This window comes from the organism of the source record quoted next, unplaced genomic scaffold (assembly GCF_019419815.1).
Source record: "Pyrus x bretschneideri cultivar Hongxiangsu unplaced genomic scaffold, Pyrus_bretschneideri_v1 Contig41, whole genome shotgun sequence".
Classification (NCBI taxonomy): domain Eukaryota; kingdom Viridiplantae; phylum Streptophyta; class Magnoliopsida; order Rosales; family Rosaceae; genus Pyrus; species Pyrus x bretschneideri.
The window spans coordinates 4417804-4441548 of NW_025999735.1; the positions used below are offsets into that span (position 1 = coordinate 4417804).

General features: G+C 38.2%; 3 protein-coding genes and 1 long non-coding RNA gene across 6 annotated transcripts; 2 read left to right on the forward strand and 2 right to left on the reverse strand.

The window, feature by feature from the left end:
* Positions 1–418: 418 nt before the first annotated feature.
* LOC103947914 (transcription factor GTE4-like) lies at positions 419–7174 on the reverse strand. The gene is made up of 5 exons (XM_048566377.1): positions 4279–7174; positions 4144–4189; positions 3941–4054; positions 3753–3826; positions 419–876 (listed from the first exon to the last, which is right to left on the reverse strand). The coding sequence occupies exons 1-4, from the start codon at positions 6301–6303 to the stop codon at positions 3768–3770; spliced, it is 2244 nt and encodes a 747-aa protein (XP_048422334.1). The 5' UTR covers positions 6304–7174; the 3' UTR covers positions 419–876; positions 3753–3767.
* Positions 7175–11515: 4341 nt separating this feature from the next.
* LOC103947915 (uncharacterized protein HI_0077) lies at positions 11516–15655 on the forward strand. Of its 2 annotated transcripts, XR_007251654.1 has the most exons (8): positions 11516–12131; positions 12485–12726; positions 12805–12901; positions 14228–14411; positions 14515–14596; positions 14789–14855; positions 14965–15287; positions 15394–15655. XR_007251654.1 is itself a non-coding variant. In XM_009358884.3 (7 exons), the coding sequence occupies exons 1-7, from the start codon at positions 11721–11723 to the stop codon at positions 15031–15033; spliced, it is 1152 nt and encodes a 383-aa protein (XP_009357159.2). In that variant the 5' UTR covers positions 11516–11720; the 3' UTR covers positions 15034–15552. The 2 variants fall into 2 exon arrangements, 1 of the variants encoding a protein (XP_009357159.2); XM_009358884.3 differs by having other exon boundaries at positions 14965–15552.
* A 1603-nt stretch (positions 15656–17258) lies between these two features.
* Positions 17259–17971, forward strand: LOC103947916 (signaling peptide TAXIMIN 1). Of its 2 annotated transcripts, XM_009358887.3 has the most exons (3): positions 17261–17414; positions 17455–17575; positions 17765–17971. In XM_009358887.3, the coding sequence occupies exons 2-3, from the start codon at positions 17466–17468 to the stop codon at positions 17886–17888; spliced, it is 234 nt and encodes a 77-aa protein (XP_009357162.1). In that variant the 5' UTR covers positions 17261–17414; positions 17455–17465; the 3' UTR covers positions 17889–17971. The 2 variants fall into 2 exon arrangements, with proteins under 2 accessions (XP_048422266.1, XP_009357162.1); XM_048566309.1 differs by having other exon boundaries at positions 17259–17575.
* A 943-nt stretch (positions 17972–18914) lies between these two features.
* On the reverse strand, positions 18915–20565 carry LOC125469223. Its single transcript, XR_007251576.1, has 2 exons — positions 19671–20565; positions 18915–19420 (listed from the first exon to the last, which is right to left on the reverse strand). It is a non-coding gene; the product is annotated as an uncharacterized LOC125469223 (long non-coding RNA).
* Between the last annotated feature and the right edge of the window lie 3180 nt (positions 20566–23745).

Genomic DNA, 23745 nt, shown 5'->3' on the forward strand with positions numbered 1-23745 from the left:
CAGAAAAACATGACGGTGTAAAAATCACCCTCCTTAGGCAATTCTCAAATCCAAATCCTTTCGACGGGTGTTTTCAACCCGGTTGTACAATCACCAACTTTCTGAGTCCATCAAGCTAACCCCACGAAATAATCAAATTGATGCATAGATTGATCAACCCTGCTAACCCAAACATTGGACATTAGTCCAAGACTTACCAATTTTCAGATGACAACCAACATCGACACACCAGCATGAAGGTTTAAGCCCTGCAATATTGCCACACAAAGCAAGAACAATTCATCCCCGGACGAACCGAAAACAAAAAAATAAAAACAGGAACTAGAACAATTCTTCCAGATCTTCTCCAACAACTAAAAAAACATTTGACAAAAATAGAAAAAGAAAAGAGGAGTTTAGTTCAGGGGGTTATTCAGAGTCTACAACTGCAAAAGTGCATACAAATCTACTAAACAGAGCAATCTCATGGGAATACAAGAGAATTCATATGAATGAAGTTGGATTACAGGCTATCTAATTTTGTAGTCACCAAAGCATCCTGAATCTGTCAGCACCAAACCAAAAACAAGTCGTCGAAATTTAGATGGGTCGCGGTCGCGGTCGCACTACTTAGCAATGTACATGTGCTATCGAAAACAGACCAACTGTTATCAATTTATCACCACATTCTACCAATATTATACAAATTCTGACAAGACCAATGGAGCCCCGACGCATACACATTGAGGAATCAAATCAGAGAGAAACCCATTCTATACTTGCAGCAGGATGGTTGGAGGCCTCGGAGAAAATTTCTGCTATACACCAATCACAGATTCAAATCGAACATTTGTCCGAAAAAGCTTCCGATCACCATCTACCCTAATTTTCAGAGATCTGCCATTTAAGAAAAACGTCATTAGTAATTTGCTGTTATCTAGTCAAAAACACTCTACTAATCAGTTACATAGTTGCTTCCATCGACCATTCAAAATCCAAGACGCCAAAGGCCTTCATTTGTAATCCAAATCAATATATTAACAAGATTTACTTTAAGTATGTATGTGCTATAAGCATATGAGCACCCAAGGGCACAGATAAGAACAAACAAAAGTGGTGTAAAAAAGATATACACATGCCCTGTATAGTAAAAAAATCTAAAAAACATGCACTCATGCAAAGCTTAGATGTGATCAAATTAATCGAACCTAACGCAACAACACTCATTAACCCTGACTTGCTCACTTAACTGATCTAATGCTGACACCCTCTCCCAGGAGAAAGACAGGTTATTCCCTTATAAGTCTGACTCGTAATTATTGGAAAGGACCGTACACGACATGCTATAAAAAAACAGGAAAGCAGAAATAAGCAACAAACAAAAGTCAAGCATGACTTGCTCGGCACTGCAAGTCCATAATCCAAAACACAGACCAAAACGATCCATCTTACTAACTTCTTCAAAATAATCCTTCCCTACCAGGAAAACAGTAGATAACCCACATACCATGGTGAACGTACTAAGGTGGCTGGCATATTGTAACTTAATAGAAAAGACAAAAAAGCAAAAAAGCCATTTCAGTGATATAAAATGGATGAAAAATTCTGGTCAAATTAGATATGTATATTGGTTTCTTTGGCAGCCTTGCTGGGATCCCCAGATTGAATAATTGGTTTACAGGATGCTCTAAGGGAATCATGTCTTCTCGGATTCCAGCTTTTTATTTCTTACAAAAAATTTTGACCTAAACCCTGAACAGAGACGAACGCTGTATACAGGTAGTGAGGTCATATATACTCATGGGACTCCATAATATATACAATGGACCTTTCTTGTGAAATAAAACCATCTTAGAATGTACTAGAAAATTTTGTGGGGAAAAGGACCAAAGACCAGAAACACATCTCTCATTAAGCACTACCACGATTTTTATTCTGGGGACAACAGTTGGAGTGGTAATAAATTCCCTTGAAATTTCTAAAGAGGGAGAGCAACAAAAAAGGTGGGAAAAGGGAAGGTTGACAATTTTGAGATTGGTGAATATATGAGATGATATTTGATACCAGATTTGATAGTTACAACAATTAGTAACGGTCAGTGGTAAAATTGAACAGCACTTTCTAACTCAAGATAGAACGACCTTGACACAGCAGGCTTTCCAAGCAACATGCATACAACCAATATGTACGCAACCCTTAACTTCACATTTAACAAGAATGCATGTGATAATATGCACAGATTATTAGAAGTATTAGTCTAAATTCGAATCAACACTTAAATTCTGTCATAAATGTTTTGGTTTCCTCTCAGTAAAACCTGTCAATCAAAAAAAATAAGATTTTAAATTTCATTCTCTCGGTAAAACTGTTTGATTTCCTGCTCCCACACGCCAACTCCATCCCCTTCTCTCCTCGCTACCTTCCTCATCACTCCCTTCCTCTCTCCAAATACTATTCATATTTGTTTTGGTAAGTGATTCTCATGCACCATTTTTCTTCTACACACCCTTGTTTATTTATGGCCTTCTGATTCAAGAAACCAACGGAGAATCAATGAACATAAAATAAACAGGTGTGCAGAAGGAGAAAAGGGGTACGCAAAAACCATTTCCCTTTTTTTTTTTTATAAAACTCAGTTCATATTTGAAACAGGTGGAAAGTGAGAAATCTCTGAAAATGTGGACCCTGGCACCAAGTAAAATTGCTACAAATCTGTATAGCAATTGTAAACCAAGAGTTTGAGTTTTATATATTGGCTTTTTAGCCAAAATGGTCCCTAAGATTTGCATAACTCCTCACTTTGGTCCCTGAGATTTGAAATCAATAGAATTGGTCCCTGAGTTTGTCCACCATCAATCATATTGGTCCTTACTTGAAAAATCTCCATTAAATAAGAGTAGAATGACCAAAATACCCTTATTTTTTGTCAAATCATTTTGGCCCATTGTTTATTAAATTGAGGGTATATTTGTTATTTTGATCCTTATTTAACATAATTTTGCACGGAACGACAAAAATGATTGATGGTGGACAATCTCAAGGACCACTTCTATTGATTTCAAATCTCAAGGACCAAAGTGATGTGTTATGCAAATCTCAGGGATCATTTTGGCTAAAAAGCCTTATATATTATATACGTCATTCAAAAGTCTTAAACATCAAGGACTAGAGGTGGGGGTAAACAAGTAAGCCGGGAAGGGGGTAAACTCATAGGAATACTTGCTGCTCGTCCTTTTCCATGAAAAGTTATTTAAGAAGAAACGTTATTATTAGAAGAGAAAAAAATTATGAATCTTGAGAAACGTTCTGGAGATAAATTGCTTGCTAACAAGTTTGAGTATTGATAGTTCCAATGTATATAATACTTATTGCAATTAGACACACACACACACACACACACACACATATAACAGCTTCACACTGTAGCAAAAAAAAAAAGAAAAGTAAGCAACCCTCATGCATGACACATTTGGTGCTATCATCTAGAGTTCTTTTACAAAATCACGGCTCCAAGGTGAATAATGCAGCAATACTAATAAATAGTTTTGCCCATACAAAAGGTAAAACCAACAAATGTACTTCCAAACCAAAAAATTTAAAATAGTTGGTCAGCTACTGCAAGGCGTTGGTCAAGTTCAATGTCAAAGATAATATCATTTTATTCAAAATATATAAAACCACCACTAAACACTATAAAGGTACTTGATTACACAACTAGGAAGAACAAAAATTACAAAATGCTTGGAATAAGAATCAAGTTGACAGAATCTTACCTCAAAAGAAAATAGTTAAGTCCTAGGCGATCCCGCATCCGATCCAGATGCTGACGAACTATCACTATCTGAGTCTGCAGCAACACGTGTAAGAAAAAGAAATTACTTTACCAAACAAGAACTTGCATAAATGCATCCTATATGCTCAATAACTTCACATCTGTGAGCAGAAAAATGTATTATAGTACCACTTGAGGAAGATCCCGAATCACTGCTAGAGCTGCTTGAACTACTCGACCTACTCCTATTATCGCCCTGGTTATCCCCTTGAATGGGTGTTGAAGAGGAAACAATCCTTTCATCTGCTCACAAAAGAAACAAGTTTCAATTTATCAGTTTCTCCAAGGACTGATTCCAATGCCATGAAACCTCACATTCTGAAATACTTTACCCGTTTTAGGTTGTTTCGGAACCTCTTCTGCAACTGGGGCCTGGGTCTGTAAAAAGATAAGGAAAAATGAATCATTTACCAACAGCGGCCACCACAAAAATCTGAGGTTAGAATTTAGCACGAGCCAAGACATACCTGCTGCTGGACATTCTGCTCAGCTTCTGCTCTGGCTTGCATTTCAGCTTTTCGCTTGTGTTTGCTCAAACTCTTCTTGTAGTTGGTTACAAACCTGTCCAGCTCCCACAGGGTCTCGGTATCGACGCTATCTATGTCCACTTCAATTTCATCATCATGCTGGAAGAGTGACGAATTCCTCCTCTTTATAATCTGTATAATGGCATCCAGCTTCTCTGAAGGCAGACTCTGGAGTTGGGTGCTAAGCTTTTGCTTTTCGTCATAAGTCATATCTCTTTTATGAGGATCTTTAGCCTTAGGCTTCTTAGGAGCGGGGGTCCTAGGAGTAATAGTCATGGGTTTTGGCTTCGGATCAGCGTGATGAGAAATGGACTCGGACCTGTCCAAAATCCTTCGCATATCAAGAGGAGGTGGTGGCAGCAGAGGTGCCTTTCTCGGTGTAGGTGTTGGAAGATTAACCCCATAATCATATCCAAACCTCATCTCACGATTGTAATCTGACTCTATGATAGCCCACCTGTCCTCAAATATTCTGGATAACTGCTCTGCCATGACATGAACATCCTGCCCTTGGGGGTTATAGGTCATGGCATTGTGAAATGTAAGTCTCACATCCTCCGCAAATTCTTTCGGAGACTTGTACCAATTCTTGTTCAACCTCGACTTAATGGTACCCAAGTCCATTGGATGCTTGATAATGATATGATAATCGTGCAAACCAAGCTTCGCAGCATCAACAGGTTCATTAAACACCCAACTATGCTTGTGTTTCATCAATTTCTCAAGCAAAGAACTGCAACTCTTGAAAAACTTGCTTCCCATCCCACCAAACCCTTGCCCTAATTCTGCTCCACCATGTTTTTTCCCATTCAATTTCGACTTCTTGTTACTCTCAGCAGGTGGAATCTTATCCTTGGCCAGCAAAAACTCAGAATTACGATAGAACTGGTTCGCCTTGGGGGTTCTCTTCTCTTTCTCCACAATATCACTCATTCCCTGACTATTCTCCAACACGGATATACTCAGCTGATGCAACGGCCTGGTAGGCTCTCGAGGAACACCTACAGAAGCAACCTCAGAGTGAACCCGCCTCAGCCCTCCACCTGCACTATTCGCCCCATCATTCACTGAAACATGGGAGAGACCAACCCCACCAATCTGCCCCTGTTTGGCCTCAATCCTCTTCACCAAACTCCGCACCAAATCGAGCTCGCTCTCAAGCTTCCTTCGTAGCTCCCGCTTGTCCTGCTTCGACCTTGAAGCAAAATTAAGTTTAATTCGGCTATCTGAAGTCGGCTTGACCACCCCATTCTCTGCAGGTGAATTCTGACTTTCTCGCTCAATAGTTGCCTCTACCACTGCCTCTACTGCTGTCACCACGGGTTCTTGCCGGTTCAGGCTCGAGGAGTCATCAGAGGCAGCAGCACCGGACTGTGAAATGAGCTGCTGCTGCTGAGCGGAATTCCCATCCCCAGACAGAATAGTCTGAGCCGGAGGCTGAGTGGAATTCTCATCATTCTCATCACTATTCCCGTTATGCTTGTTCTCACTATTGGTGTCCTTGTTTTCATCGTTGTTGCTGTCCTTCTGGTTCTCGTGGTTGGTGGTGTCCTTCCGATTCTCGACGTTGTTGCTGTCCTTCTCGTTCTCGACGTTGTTGCTGTCCTTCTCGTTCTCGACGTTGTTGCTGTCCCTCTCGTTCACGTTGATGTTGCTGTTTTTCTCGTTCTCGTTGATGCCCTTCTCGTTCTCGTTGATGTTGCTGCCCTTGTTCTTGTTGATGATGTTGTCCTTCCCGTTGATGTTGTTGTCCTTGGTGGTGGTTGGGGTGGTGGCAGGGGCGGAGGGGGCAGCTAAGGCAGTGGCGGTTGAGTCAGTATTTGTGTTGGCGTCGGTGTTGGCGTTGTTGATGATGTTTGTCTTCTTGGGGCCTTTGAAAGCTTTTCGAGTATAGACCTTGCTCTCCGTGAACCTCTGTTTCTCTCTGGCTCCATCACCTTCTCCTACTGTAGGCCCTGAAGCCATACATGTACCTCCCACAACCCTAATTCCCGTTTTTCCCTCTCACAAAGATCCAAGATTCCTAGGGGTTGTTCCGCTATCCGCCCAAAACAAAAACAAAAAATTAACAAAACCCTAATTTTCCCCCCAAATCTCACACAAAAGTCACAAAATCCTAGGGTTTCTTTCCCCTATCCGACAAAATAAAACAGATATTAACAAAACCCTAATTTTTTCCCCAAATCTCACACACAAAACTCCAATTAGGGCTTCCTCACAGCAACTCAGCTAGAGAGTGTTAGGCTTGCAACATCGACAACCACAAGGGGTAGAGCTTCGAGCTTCGTTTGCCTTTCTCTCCTATCAGATCTCGTTCTCTCTTCGCTCTCTCTCTCTACTTTCTCTCTCTAAAATGTTTCACAGTCTCACAGTTTCTCTCTCTTCCCTCTCTCTCTCTCTCTCTCTCTCTCTCTCTCTCTCTCTCTCTCCCCTTATCTTACAGGTGTACGGCGAGGGAGGGGTTCGTGAGGTAGCGGTGGAATGACGAAGCGTGTGGGAGCATCAAAAGAGTCGTGCCGGGGAAGTATCATAGCACGGGCGGGGAGCGTGGTAGACTAACGCGGCATCTGAGGGAGTGACGTGCAACCGGCCAATGTTAGAGCGAGGAGAGTGGGGGGTGACGTCATGTTTGGGTTGAATTTATTGGGAGATTGTGTGGCGGGGAGCTGTGTTGTGGAATATTTGGAAGAGATTCTCCAGGCGGTAAGAGGGCGCGTGCAGTGCACTTTCGGGTATTGTGGGATTTTCGATTTGGTGAAGATGAAAGTCGCCGGCAAGGTTCATTATATGCCCCGATAATGTGCCCATTGCTGCCATTTGGTCGTTGCTGGTTGTGGTTGAGGAGAGTTGCAACTCCCAAGCCATAATGGGCTTCAATTGGGTTCTTTGTTTGAAGCCAGATGTGAGCTCAGTTCCTCTTCCTTAAGGCCATCTTCAATCAAAATGATTAGCATAATCTCGTTCAGAATTATAATTTTGTAAAAAAAATTATTTTAAATAAATAGTGTTAGATTATATTCATATATCATCTCCAATTCAAGGAGCTAAACATAGCCCCCTTGATAATTTATTAGTTTTAGCTTTATATTTTAACTTTATTGGTTAATTTAATTAGCAATCACTGAATCTTTCAAATCTAAGCGTTGAATTTGAATCAATTATTGCAACTGAAAAGCTAAGCTCCAGAAAATGGGCTAAAAGGAGAGCTACATTTGGCTAGCATGATGCCACTTTGACCAAGTAATAGATTGGTGGGCTCCACAGAATTATAGCTTAGTCATCGATTGAAGATGAGATTTTTGGGAAATTAAGTCATTTTTTGGCTTTTAGACGTTTAATCCTCTCCATTAGAGATGACCTAAGAGTATCTCCCTTAGTTGGTGGAAGGTAAGGGTAAGGCAAAGCCACGGGTATATAAGTTGCCCTTTGAATAGTATTTGCCTTTGTGCAACTCCGCCAATTTAAAAAGGGTAAGGACAAGGGCAAATTTTATTTTATTTTTTTTTAATGCTTTGAAAACAAAATAATTGTTTAATTCTAATAAATTATTTCAAATATAAGGCAAAAACATAGCATGACAACAAACATAATTAATTAAAAAGCCAAAAAAAACTCCCTTAATCATATAAACAACATCGAAATTGAAACAACCTAAAAAAATTCTAATTTTAATAATATTTTTCAATTTTTATGATTTTTGTATACTTTTTCTAATATTTTTTTATGATTTAATTCTAGCTGTTGATTTCCAAATTGATTTGAAATTGGAGGCACCAGATTGCACCATATGGCACAATGGTAAGATTTTTAAATTATTTTTATCATTGGAAATCCAACAGTCTAGATCTTATGACAATTGGAAATCCAACGATCCACATTCAGCCACGTCATCTAGCCATTGGAGTGGGCTAGGATTTCTATTGCAGTGAGGCCCACCGCTACAAGTTTTGTCTCTCACTCTCCCTTCACAGTTAGACGCATCTGATTAAAAAAATTAGGGTTTGCACCAGTGTCACAATGACATCAACTTGTCCGAAGGCAGCAAGTTGGGCTTAAGATGGTTGGACATTTGGGCTAGCAGTGGTTAGCCCACCGCTTGCCTTTGGTTTATTGGACTATTGGAGAGGTTTTTGGGTTTGGAAAGGAACATTATTGCTTTTGTCCTTGCCTTCCACCAATTGGTGGAGATGCTCTAAGGCTTTATTGAATAATTAATATTTGAAAAATCAATGCTGTAACGACTCGTCTCCAAAATTTTAGTCTTTATAATTTTTAAATGTGAATTTACGGAAATACCCTTTGAGGAAAAGACTTTGACTTTTGTTGACCGTCTTGTCATGTCACATAAGGTTCGTTTTCTTGGCGTATCCTCTTAGTACTCGCCGCTACGAACACGTGGGCGTAAATGGAACGTAATTTGGAGTTATAACGAATGAGTTATTAACAAATGAAGTCAAGGGCAAAATTGTAAATTTATTATTTTCTAGAATGCCCCATATTTTTGGAGCAAAATCTGGAAAAGCCACGTGTGTGGCCCAGATTAAAGGGAAAAAAAGTTGGGCGATGGAGATGAAAGATAAAGGAGAGGGAAAGAGGATAGGCTGCTCAATTGGGAGAAGAGAGATAAATGAGTGACCAATGGGAAAGAAGAAAGGAAGAAAAAAGGAGAAAGTGAGGATGAGGGAAGTGAGAATGGGAAGAGAGAGAGAGACCGCCGGTGAATTTTGCAGCTCGTCTTTGTGAAGATGACGGAAAGAAAAGTGCATTTGCAGCTCATCTGTGAAGATGAGAGGATAAAGTGCGAAAAGAAAGAGAGAGAGAGAGATTTAAACATTTGAATAAGTGGTGGTGCAACTGTGCAAGTTGAGGACTGGGAATCTAAGGTCAAAAGCATGGTTTTAAATATGAAAACCATGGACTCTGACATGGTTTTAATTATGAAACCACCCAAGGTGGATGGGTGATGTGAAAGAGCAGAGGTGAGGTGGACGGTTTGATGGTTTTTGTAATGAAAACCACCCATTATGTGGGCTTTTTATATTTTTAAAAGTTTGGTGTGTGTGTGTGTACACATATATAAATCTTATATAAATTATAAATTATTTAGATAATATTTTGTTTTTTTTTTCCTAGGCAAGTATATCATATATGTACAAAAAAAAATTCACATATGTATGTTTTTCTATAAGAAATAATATATTAGTCAATAATTATTTACATTTGATATAATAAATTTAATTAATTCATAAAATATATAAGAAATTTACCTAAATCCGCCTAGACCCCGCCTAGGCGCTAGGCGCTAGCCCGCTGCCCTTTTTTAGAACCTTGATACACACACACACACCTTATGGTTTTCCAAAAATGTTTTATATTGATTATGCATAGCATGCCATGATTTAAATGTGTTATATTTAAATATTGCATTGTGATGAGTTTTGTGGTTACGTCAAATGATCATATAAAGGTGCAGGTAAGTTCAGGTGGGTTATTATGTGATTGAAATGGTTGAATTATATGAGCATGCATATATTCATGTGGAGCTCATCATTGATGCACCCCCGGTGTTAGTGCTCCTGCTCTGGGCCAAGGCATAGCCTTTTATGTGATTGTTCATGTCCCGCACCGCACTCTCACCTTGGATCCAACTAGCCTGTCGTACAGGTTGCATTATGCGACTCCAACTCATAGATGACCCGCGCATAGTGCTAGCTTTTCATGTGATCGTAGCACTAGAGCATACATATTTACATTCAATATGTTGTACATGTCACACAAGGTGACTCTGACTTGTGTGCTAGCATAGACTAATGAGCAATAGGTCCAGTCGTACAAGTCACATAAGGTGACTCCGACTGGCATGCTAGTTTAGATTGATCTCACACCTCGCTTTCATTTATTATTGCTGAGATATTGAGGCATGGCATGCTTCTGTTTTTATTGCACTTGTGCATTTATTTTTCGTACCTATGTAGTATTATTTTCTAGAAACTATACAGGTTTTACGGCAATGGGTTATAACGCTTTCAAAAGGTTTTTATTAAAAATTTATTTTTAGGCCCACTCACCCTTGTTTTTCTCCTCTCCAGGTTCTAGTAGTAGAGTTTTCATACCGACGAGGATTATCGGCAAATCTTGTGGTAAACGATGACCATCAATGGTATAATTCTCACCCTATTTTACTGTACTGTATTTATGCACTGTTATCACGTATGAAATGAGTTCATACTCGCTCACCGTGCACTCTTGTACTTAGACACTTTTGGGTTTAAATTTATTCACATCTTCCACATTAGTACATTTTATGGCTTCGTCACATTCCAGGTGTCGTCCAACACAACTTGATTCAGAATCCTAGTGGACATCTTGGATCGAGGTGTGTCAAGTGTTGCTCACCTAAGGTCTTCTTTAATAAGAGACATCAAATTAATCTAACGATAAATTAACTTATAAGCTTAAATTATCTCTCTTTAACCTGTTGGACACCTTTTGATTGAGTTGGATTTGAGCCTTAGTAGAAACTGTGGGACCATGATTTTCTAAGATAGGAGTATGGGTGGTTTCGATACGATTATAGTACCAAAACTCTCGTACCAATTATTATACTAAACTTTTGGTACGACAAAATTGATTACCATTACCGTACCAAATTTTTGGTATACCAAAGTTCGGTATGCTAATTATTCAATTGGTATGGTATGATAATAATAATTACCACTTTGTTTTATGCCACTTTTTTGGGTCACAATCTGACTTTTTTTCTTAAACCCAATCCAAGATCAATAATTTTTTCTTTTCACTGTTTTTGGTTTTGTCCTCCTCTCCCAGTTTATAATCGAAAGGGAAGGATTTTGAAGATGGGTTTGGGGTGTTCTGGGGGAATTGGTATGTGGGTAGTGGCTGATTCAGGTGGGTGTGGTTTGAGTGAGGCAACTGAAGGGGTTTTTTTTTCCTATTATTGAAAATTATATATATATTTTATATGAAAATATATATAATATATATTTATAGTTTTCGGTATGGTACAGTAATACTATGGTAATTGTATCGAATACCAATATTCTATTAAAAAAGCTCGGTTCGGTATAATACCGTGCCATTACCGATTACCACAAAAAGTTTGGCACAAAATCGGTATAGTACAATTGACAATTCGGTTAGTATAATAATTTGACCGAGAAAATCCACCCCTAGATACGATTAAGATTGATCTGAATACATACCTCGTAAGCCTATGAACTCACCGTACAAAACCAGACCCCAAGAAAAAGATAAGAAGTGACCAGAAATGCTCTGTTTATCAACAACGAGAAGGATATGAAAGTAGAACATCGGAGTAGTGAAGGAATTCGGCACCCAAATCACATGAAAGTTGTAACAAAATGCAGCGTCGTAAAGTAAAGGCCATGCTTTCTCCCACCTTCCAAGCCCCCTCCTTTTCTTCTTCTTCTTCTTCTTCTTCTTCTTCTTCTTCTTGCTTGCAATACTCACCTTGGTCCGGCCTGCAAACCTGGAGAGAGTGCCCACTCAATGAGAACCGTTGGTGGGGTACCAAGGGCCCACAGCCTCAGCCGCTACAGTCACAGCCCTCCTCCATTGACAAGCATTACAATCAAATGGTGTCGTCAGCTTCCTCCCTCGCAGAGCTCGGCGCTCTGGTTCTCTCCACCAGCGACTCCCTCGCCAAGTCAAGGATTTCCCACCTCGCTTATTCCAGGTGGCGCCATCACCGCCTACCGCTCGGTGCATCTGATCCCCCTCCTCCGCCCGCTCGCCCCTTCAAACCCCAACTGGTAATTTCACCATCTTTCATGGGTAACTTACAATTTCATCATGTTTATATATTTTCTGTTTGTGGGTTTTGGGATTCACTGCTTAAAACTAAACATGTACTGCTTAAGTTAAGTCAAACATTTGTGTTTTGGATTAACTGCTTAAATTAGACATCAAAGAAGGATATTTTACCTGTATATTGAATTGGGTATTGTCATTATCTGTATCCTTAAGTTTGTTTTGAACTTTTGATGCAAATTTTCCGGCTTTCGAACTCATCCTGTGTTTTCATAACTTTTCGAGTGATCGAAAACATGTATACAATGCTTTACAGCCACACTCATTATTACCCTATCGTATTGCGTGAGTTCAGGTTTCTCCTAAAGAAATTCCAGCTCCCAAGAACTCGGGTTTGCCTCTTAATGCTTATATGCTTCATAATCTTGCTCACGTTGAGCTCAACGCAATTGATTTGGCGTGGGATACTGTTGTTCGTTTTTCACCTTTTAGTGAGACTCTAGGGGAGGGTTTTTTTGCCGACTTTGCTCATGTCGCTGACGACGAGAGTCGCCATTTTGCTTGGTGTTCTCAGAGGCTTGCTGAACTTGGTTTCAAGTGAGGACAATACTTACTTTGGGTAGATTATTTGTTATCGTTTCTTAGGTTGACGTGTAATTTTGCTTTTGTAACTAGTTATGGAGATATGCCTGCTCATAATCTGCTTTGGAGGGAGTGTGAGAAATCATCTGACAATGTTGCTGCACGTTTGGCAGTGATCCCCTTAGTCCAGGTAATATGTTCTACTTGCTGTGTGTACAAACGTTATCTCTATCAGTTATTCAAATAAGATCTCTAAATAAGAACCTGTTTCCTCAACTGGTAGATCAGACGTACACAGCTGAGGTGCAATGATATGAGATGTATTTCATTGCATGTTAGCTATCCCTCACTGTGGTCATTTGAGGCATTATATGCTTTATCATCTGTGCTCACTGGAAAGTAGTTTAGCATGTTAAATTGTGTCTGAATCTGCAGTCTTGATTTGCTAGATAATCTGGCTCTGTCTCTCTGATTTGAATGTTTTTCAATTATATTCACCTGTCTTTAATTTCTCCCTAAATAATAAAGAGAACTGCATGACCTTGTATATATTGGTATGGAATGCTGGGTGAGTATAGAGTTGATACTACATATATGAAAATGTATACAATGCTATCCAAAAATTGAAGAAAATGAAGCAATGCATTTTTGAAGCTGGAAGAACTTTTGTCAACTTATGAAGAACTATTCCTTGAGGTTTAGAGGATTGTTGAGCTAATGTAGGAAGAAAGTGCGAGAACCCAGACTAGGGACAGATGACTGGCACTCAATTTGTTCCACAAACTCTTCTGCCACTTTTTTTTTACACCAAGCTATTATGATGGGAATTTGGATTTCTAATGATGCGTATTGTCTACAAGAATGAATGATTTAGTTGGATTCACTGATTGGTATTCTTTGGTATTCTTTCAAACTCGTAGTTTTCCTTCAATGCATTTCCCAAATTTTTGTAGTTGTTCAAGCTGTTTTTCAACATTGATTATTCATGTTGAGACTGATGGGCACCAACTTCCCATATGCTAAGGTTTAGTACTGTTTAAACTTTATCATATGAAGAAGGATTGGAGGATGGTTGACTATTTGCAAGATCTTTTCCTCATCAGTCACCCCATGAGCGTTGGCATATAGTTGATTGAATGATGAACAGCTAAAGAAACATTAGCTTTTTTCTTCCCCCTCAACAACTTAGCATTTTGGGTGCTGTTTATGCGAAAGTGCGGTATTTGATGGTAAGTTTTTTTGTTAAGTGAGTCAGGTTAGAAGATAAAGAAGACATTCTACTTTCCCCATTTTGCTTTTGTTTCTTTGTATGGGAAAGGGCATAACAACGGGTGGGATTAACCAATTTAGCTGCAGACTCTTTTGTTTTATATTGATATGGTTTGACATGCTTGGACACACATATACTGATATGCGTCAGTTTTCCACAACTTAAAAATAGCACTATATATTCTTTGCTTCGATCCTAATTTATTCATTTGTGTATTATATTTTGAATTGTAATTCTTGGTTTTAGGAAGCTAGGGGACTAGATGCTGGACCTCGACTTGTACAAAAATTGGTTGGTTTTGGAGATCTTAGGACATCTAACATTGTTGCTAGAATCGCTGATGAAGAAGTTGCACATGTAGCTGTTGGTGTCCACTGGTTTGTCGATGTCTGTCAAAAAATGGGTTGTGCCCCATCTTCCGCATTTAAAGGTTTTCTATCGTTCCATTTTCTGTGTGTATATGTTCTCACCTATAGTCATACTACATTCGAGAGCAAGATGGATATATGGATCATTTCCTTGTAACTACGCAGACTTGTTGAAAGAGTATAATGTGGAGTTGAGAGGGCCTTTCAATTATTCAGCTCGTGACGAAGCTGGCATTCCTCGTGATTGGTGAGAAAATTGTATACTATCCAGTTCTTTTGATTGGTATTAATTTGGAGAAGTTAAAATTTTAGTATTTAATATCATGTTCTTTTGTCAAAATTTATTTTTGTTTTTGGTTGGAATGAAGAAATTCTCTTTTTAGTCTGCATGTGTGAAATTTTCTGTTAAGTGTAACAGCTTGCTTCATCTCTTGTATAGGTACGACTTATGCGCAAATCACCCGCATAAGGATAAGAAAACGGATAAAAGTGAGAAGCTTTCTGAGGTTTGTGAACCTGGCGTTATAAATTTCATGAAACTAAATTCAGAACTTCGTTATTTATCTTTTCTTCTTTCGGCATCTGAATATTTGTAACATCTCAACTATTATACAGGTCTATGAAAGGCTTGCTTCCATAATTTCCATGGAGAGTGAGAACTCAAGCTTGAACAAACCTGAGTAGTTTTGCATCAACTAATGCTTTCCTCATATGTTGTTGCACTCTTTCGTCCATGGAATCAATCTTACCTAATTTCTTTGTTACATGCTCCCGAAACAGCATTCCAATTGACTTACTTTGCCAATCTGCTGAATCGCTTCTTCGGGATATCACATAATCTGGCATCTTAAATGTAGACAGGTGCGTGTACTTGGGAGTTTTTATCCGTTCCCCCTTACTTCGATGCCTTTCTGTCGAGGTTCAAACGTGAAATTCAGGTAGAAAAGCAGTTATCGATTTCTTCCTGTGTGTAAGTTGCTTGAGCTCACAAGTTTATATATAAAGATTGTAGAAGCTCTTTCTCTCCTTTTCCTCTTTTTTTAGCATCCAATTCCAGACAGATGCATGAATGAGAGTAGGAATTAGTATTTGGATGTGGTGGAATTACATCATAGCACATGCTTCACATGGCCATTGTAGTAGGACTAGTCTCTCCTTTTGCAATTATTATTTGTAAATAAGAGATTTCTATGGTGCTCCACACTCGAGACGTTTTAACCATTAGTTAGATCTTTGGTTAAAAATACAAAACCAAGAGTTAACGGTTGAAGCATCTTCAAATGAGATGTCAAAATCTTAGGTAGAATGTCACTGTGCATATTTGACATAAAAAATCTTTCTGACCAAAATGTTATTTGCTTGGATTTGAAGGTTTGTGATTAAGAGTTAAATTTATTTTTAATTAATTTTAATGGTGGATCCCAACTAACATTTTAACCAATAAAAATTTTGTTAAAACATTTTTTTGTAATAATTACAACTATTTAAAACTCTATTTTAATAAGAAAATAACATTTGACAATTCGGTTTGGGAAGTATAAAATTTGACATAAGATTTCAGATTGTTGAATCAGCCATTAATTTTATTGACTATTATAATTTGACATTTTCTTTAAAGATGATTTTATAATCTTGAAGTATATACTCTGCTGCATGACAGATTTTTGTGCAAAAATGCAATTTTCTTTCCCCGTATTGCAAAAGGTTCAACCACCTCCTCGTGCGCATTTAGACACTTTGTGCAGATGCAGTATATTTCAACCGTGTCCAACAAACTTCCCTCATGCTTCACGCATAGCTAAACTTTTCAACTTCAACTTGCGTTGCATGATGGCATGTCATATGTTCTTCCTTTGCGTCCATGCTTTAGTGTTTGATTAGCCTTTTAGAGCCCAAGCGACACGCTAATGAATCATGGGTCTAACATTTTTTTGAGCACGACTGATAATCATTTTGTTTTTGTAGGGTCGTAAAAATAAATAAAACTAATGAAAAATGTTTGAAAATTTTGAGTTTTAACGATAAGGACAAAATGAATGGTAGAGTGAATAGTATCAGGATTGACTTTTCAGTGTAAAAGTGTGGTTTTTCGTTAAAATGAACAGTAGCAGGAGCTTTTTGTTAAAGTTCCCTTAAAAATATCACGTACAAGCCCAAAACAATTGAATTCCATTTTTTTTTTCAATGAAGAATAATGATAGATGCTTACCAATAATCCAAGTAGGGAATCTTGTTTTATGAGAATTGATATAGATTGTGGTAGATATGACTGACATGAAAAAGAAAGGAGAAGGAAGAACCAAAATTGAAAGAGAAAGAAACGAGGAGACTTCTTGTATATAATAACCATCATTTAATTAAACAATTTTTTCTATTATTAAATAGTTTTTAGTTGAAGTTAAATTTTGGTTAATTGAAATGATTAATTTACCAAAATATGCATCTCCTAAATTGCCACTAAACAGCAATTTTTTAATGTGTCAGGAACACGATTTAGTACACCAAATGATATAATATAAGTGGTTGAAATTTATTTTTTTTTTCATGTATTTAGCCATTTATATTAGGACAATTGGTGTATTAAGCTGTGGCCCCAGTACACACTAAGTCTCTCGCCACATGGATGCCGCATAAGCATTTTTAAGCCACGTCGGCAATTTTGATAGGTAGCATTATCCACACACCCATCTTAATTTTTGACTATCAGATCGAATCAATTGAACAATATTAATTACAAAAAATTAATAAAAATATGTAGTAAGTAAAAATGAATGTGTGAATAACATATTTCTTTTTGATAAGTTAATATTGAGTTCCAATGTGTGACGAAATTTTAATTAAATTAAAAGAAGGTGAGATGGATGTCAAATTCGAGGTCATTCCATAAATAAATCTAATAATTAAAGGGAGGCAAAGGAAAGTGGAAGAAAATTGGGAATCCTAATAGTGATCCACACCCACCACGAAATGAGGTCTTCGTCCATTCTTTCTTCTCTCTTTCTCTGTCCGTCACATTCAAACTTCAACTACTCAAGTAAGTGAGGGTGAAGCAGAAGCAGAAGCAGTTGTTGAAGGAAGCAGAAGCAGAAGCAGAAGCAGAAGCAGCAGAATCGGAAATGTGCTCTTCGGAGGGTGATTGCAGGCCTTTGGGCTTTCTACTGGGCCTTCCGTTCGCTTTCCTCTCCCTCCTTCTCTCCATTGTCGGCATCGTCATCTGGATCGTGGGGTATGAATATGATTCCTCTTCTCCCTATCTATCTCCAATTCATTGATTTTCTCTCTCAAGTTTGCAATTTGATCGATCATCTCATCTGGGTATCTCAAATTGTTATTGGTTGGTGTTTTGAATTTTTGAAGTTGTGATCTGGTTGATTGATTTGATTGAGATTTGAACTTTGGGGGTGGTGGGTGGCAGATTGTTGCTGACGTGCATCTGCCCGTGCTGTTTGTGCGTGACGGTGATCGTGGAGTTGGCTCTGCAGTTGATCAAAGCCCCAATTCATGTCATGGAGTGGTTCACTTCTCAAATCCCCTGTTAATCTCTCTCTGTTTGCTTGATAGTTGATACAATTACTCTTTTTTTTTTTTATTATTTTTAATTTTAATTATAGTAAATTCATCAGCTTGGTTGTGTTGCTTTCTTAATTAGATACTTATATCAGTGTGAATGAATGAATGTTTATGCATGACGTCCAGGTTTGTTATTACAGTATATCTTACTGGTAGATGAAGATAGTACTAAGTACTTAGACCTGCTAGTTTCATGTAATCAGGAAAATAAGTCGATTTTTTTGAGGTCAGGATTGTATTACCAATAATCATCGCTTTAATAATACGATTTATCATAGAAATTAAATTAAATTAAAATGATCTCTTTAATTTTTATTTTTATTTTTGTTATTTCTTCTTCTTTCTTTTGTTCTAAATCTCATTTATAAATTTTATTTTTAATTTTATAATCACAAATTAATTGTATTTATCTACTATGTCACAGTTTCTTTTTTGTAATCAAAATGTATCACAAGTAATTTGTCTTGGTCTTTTTTTTTTTTTTTTTGAAAGAAACGATAAAATTTCATTAATAACCAACCACTTACAAGGATGTCAATAACCATCCAATTACAAGGATGCCAAAGCCATCCTGTTACAAGAACGCTAGATGGGTACATAAGCTCCAGTGATCAATTTCTTGATCTAGAGGTGATGAGCACAAATTACAAATAATTTTGAAACCCCTATAAGGCAATCACTCAAAACACACCATTACAACAAGGAGTCCCGAGATTGATATGACCCATAAGTGGCATACCAAGCACTGAAACCCTCACCAAAGATTGATATCAAGCACTCAACCCGAGATTGATATCACAAGTAATGTGTCTTGTTTGTAGGTAATATTTTTGTACCTTTTAATTAAGTTTCATATCTCACTTATAAGTACAATATACATTCATATACTTGTTGTTGAGTTAGAGTGGTATGTTTTATAAATGAATTTGTGTTGGTATATTTATTTTTCGTTTAGAAAAATATTAAGTGGATTTGCAAAAAATAAATCTGAAAAAAAGATAATACTGAACTTAACCGTGATCAGGGTGTGACAACTAACAACTTGTTAGGGCCAGCCAAGTGGGTTGATGGTCCCACTTTAGGATCTCTCACGCATATTAGGACCAGAGGTTCACGCGACTCGCACCTTCATGTTGTACTGCTGTTGTTGGACGTACTAGGCTGGTTGAGTGGGCCCTAATCCATTGGGCACTCTTTTGTATTTCTCTGTTTGGGCTCATCCGCCGACGACGACTTCCACTTCTTATTCCTGGCCGCCACTCAGCTCCGCCGATGAGCATGTCTTTTATCGTCTGACCAATCTCAAGTAGAAGTTTCCGTGACTGCTCCCAGCATCCCCACACCAACCTCTCCCACTTGAGAGCTGTCCATGCTCCTCACGTACACCTCATTGGTTCCTCCGCCACGGCCACGGCCGACTTCATCCAACTTTCCTCCCTTCCCTCTTTTTCCTCCCATTTGCCCTCCAATCGATTATGCTATCCTGTCCACCCTGGTAACCCTGATCACCATTCAAACACAATCAACACGTTAAACTCTCCTCAAATACTAAACTTCCCATAAAATATAATATTTATGCCGCACATATTATATATGTGTGCTGCACACACTTGCAACCGGCTTAACTAATATTTTCAGCTCAAGTTTTAATTATTTGAACCAAGTTAATAAAACATTTAAACGCTTGAATCAAGTTAGCAAATCGGTGAGCAGCAGTATGTACCTAATTAGTACTCTCGACATATTAATACCTGCAGCTTATTTTGCTTAATTGCCGATCTTTTGGCCTCCTTTTCTTTCTGTGCGTCCTCCTTCTTCCTGGCAGTGTACTCCAGCCTTCTCCCCTGCCACCACAGCGGCATCTTTAGCCATACCCATAGGCTTCGAAACAATATCCACAACTTTATGCCTCGCATCTTCAGCCGCCCCCATGACAACCTTCGCCGTCTTTATAGTCTCTTCCACTGCTGCTTCAGTGGTGTACTGCACTGTAGTCCAACCGACCACAGTCACCTTGTCCTTTAAGTCCACTGCCACATCACCTGCACACGCCGCCGCAGTCTTCCCACTCTCCTAAGTTATGTCCTTGGCCTTCATTGCCACATCACTTGCATATGTCGCCGTAGTCTTCCCGCCCTCCAAGGTCATGTCCTTAGCCTTCACCGCCCTTTCTTCCATGTAATGCAGAGTGGTCTGACCTGCAGAAACCGCAACGTCTTTGGCTTTCTCTGCCAGTGGAGTTGTTTTTTCCACAGCAGTCTTGCCTGCGTTAAACTTTATATATTTCATAAACAGCTAAAAACACTAACCTAAAAGAATTTATAGATGGTAAAGATGAATCATCTTGACAAAATCGTGTGGAATAGGCTCAATCATGTACGGACTTCTCCTGCATCGCAAATCATATTGGAATCTTGTGGAATAAAATGTTAATAAACCAAAGTCTTATGCACACTCAACACTCCTTTATACTTAAACTAATGGGGCATTTATATAAGTTTTTGTGTGTTGTGAATGTGATCTGGGACCTTAGCCTTGTATTTATATGGACTTACCTCTAATGAATCTTCCCATAATAATGGCATTATGATTCCTTGCAATCCAAAGATAATTGATACACCAAATCTCATTCCAAATAGGATAGAATTAGGAGCCCTTATTCCCCAAGGAAATCTGAAATATATTAACTTATACTTGGGTACAAGTTATAGCTATTAACCAAATCCTAATCTTATCTATATTCCAAGCAATCCTTAAATTAACTGTGTAAACCTATTAGTCATTGAATTATGATCCATAATCCAACAGCCTGCATTGGCAGTTTGTGCTACTTGGAGGAGTGTATCTTTGACTTGTCCACCTTTCTTTGAGGCATACTCAGTTGTGCTGCCAAGCCCTTGCCTGGCCGACTATTTAGCCTAGTCGTAACGCTCCTCTGCAACCCTTATCACTGTAGAATTCTAACATCTTGCAGAAATCAAGAAATAGAGAGAGAATGTAGAGAGAATGGATATGTGAAGAATGAATTCTCATTAGCTTCCACAGTACACTTTACAAAGGGATATAGACTTATAAATGACTGTCTATTAACTAGTCACCACTCTTACTTAACAACCTTATGTACTAATAACTTAATCACTGAGGTAGATTACTTAACCACTAAGGTAAGTATTAATTTGGTGCCTTGAGTGCACTGTGATATGGTGATCCTCTATTATCCTTTACACACCCCTCAAGTTAAAGGGAGATGATCGAACTGAAAGCTTGGAAGTCATGGAAGCAAATCTATCTGCAGGTAAAGACTTGGTGAATATGTCTACAATTTGAAGTAATGTATTGACATGATGCACTGTGATATGACTGAGAAGAATTTTCTCTCAAATGTAGTGGTAATCCAGTTCTACATGTTTAGTTCTAGCATGGAAAATTGGATTGAATGCCAAAGCAATAACACTCTTGTTATCACATTATTTTTTTTGAGTCTTGAGCAGTGGGAAAGAAATGTCATGCAAAATCTTGCAACCCCAAGTCAATTTTGCAGCAGTGTTGGCTAATGACCTGTATTCAGCCTCTATGGAAGACTGAGCTACTGTACATTGCTTCTTTGCACTCCAAGAAATTAGATTGGGTCCCAAAAACACACAATAGCCACTTGTGGACCTTCTATCCACTGGACAACTTGCCCAATCAGCATCTGACCAAGCTGTGAGAATCTGTAAACCTTTAATAAACCAGAAACCTGAATCAACCGAGCCCTTCAAGTACCTGAGAATTCTTTTAACAACTTGTAGGTGTATAGTTCGAGGACTATGCATATATTGACAAACCTGATTAACTGCAAAAGCTAAATTTTGATATGTTTCTGATTCCAGCCCTTTTTTTAAGTGGCCACGCCCCTTTTCCTTCTAACTCGGAATTTGCACTTTAATACAATCTGCAAGCATAAGGAAGCTAACATTTTGCTATTTTATTTTATGTTGCACGCTGCTTATATATATATATATATATATATATATATGCTTAGGAAACATATAATTTGTTTGTAGCTGGGTCAAGGCATCTATATCCACTGTGATTGAGACTATACCTTAGAAACACACAAAGCTTACTCTCTGTATCTAGTTTATGTTGTGCATAAGGCTGCAACCAAAGATAGCATGCACATCCAAAGGTTTTCAAAGTATGATACTTATGAGAAGCTTTGAACAATAATTCCTAAGGATTAAGACGAGAGGACTGAGGAGGTAATCTGTTGATGATATACATAGTTGTTTGAAAAACATCCACCCAACATTTGCATGGTAATCCACTTTGAAACAATAAAGTTTGACCCATATCAACTACATGTCTGTGTTTTCTCTCTGCACACACCTATTTTGCTTAGGAATGTGCGGACAACTACGTTGATGTGTGATACCTCGAGTGTTAAGAAATGTTTGTAACTCATTGTTATGAAACTCACCCCCTGAATTAGACCTTAAGCATTGAAGTTTGCTTGTAAACAAAGTCTGAACTTTATGGACAAAGGTATTAAGTATAGAGCATACATCAAATTCAAAGTGAAGTGGATAAAGCAAGCTATACTTGGTGAAATCATCAAGCAAAATGAGATAGTATTTATAACCAATACATGAATAAGTGGAAGAAGGACCCCATACATCAACATGGACAAGATTAAATGGCCTAGTGGAACTACAAGGCAAAACAACAACTGGTAATCTAGAGGCCTTCCCCGATTGTAACTCAGAACATATAGATTGTTTATTCAAAGTACCAACTACTAGTAATTGACCTTTATTTAAAACCTTAGAAAGAGTTGCACTAGAAGGATGTCCAAGCCTTCGGTGCCAGACATGAATATTAGCTTTGGCAATCATCAAAGCTTGTGGAGATATGGCAATGCCAGAAACACCATTAGATGCATTCTAGTAAAATGGATATAGTCCTCCTTCACTAGGGCCCTAGAAGAACATCTTCCCAATGCTTAGATCTTTTATGTAAAATCCAAATGGATCAAAGGTTAGAGAACAGCAATTATCATACACAAATTTATAGATTGAGAGCAAATTATGTGATGCTTGAGGCACAAGTAACACATCATGTAGTTTAAAAACAGCATTAAAAGTTCGAATTAAGGAAGATCTAGTATGAGAGATACACATACCTTTACCATCTCCTACAAACAACTGCTCAGTGCCTGTGTAGGGAATTGCTTAATTGAGAGTTGCATGATATGGTGTAACATGATGTGTATCGCCACTATCAGTAAGCCAATAACTGGGGGAAGACATTTGAGAACCAACCATGGCATTCATCCCCATGAGAGAATTATGAGGAAGTTGAGCAGCAAATTATGTAAGACACCCACAAGAAAGAGCAGAATGGCCATGTTGATAGCATAGTTGACATGTAATGGATTAGCCAAAGTAGTAACTTCCTTGAGAATTTACCAGAAAAATTGGAGCGTGAAGGAGCAACGCCAAGAACATCTCCAGAATTGTTGTTGTTTGTGCGATTAGCTCCAAAATTTCGATTTTGATTGTATCGATTTCGATTCTGATAACGTTTACGAAAATTGCCTCTGTTCGATGAGCATTGTAAGCATGAAATGACGCTAAAGAGGAAGAAGATGACGATCTTGATTTGCGTTTTTGCAGAGAAAATTCTTTGCTTAGAAGAAGATCATGAAGTTCATCGATATTAACAGATTCAGTTCATCGATATAACATATTCATTTATTGTTTCAATTGAATCAACAAAAGATTCATAATCATTAGGCAAACCAGCAAGTGTGTAAGCAACAAGATTAGAATCAGAAATCGTTTC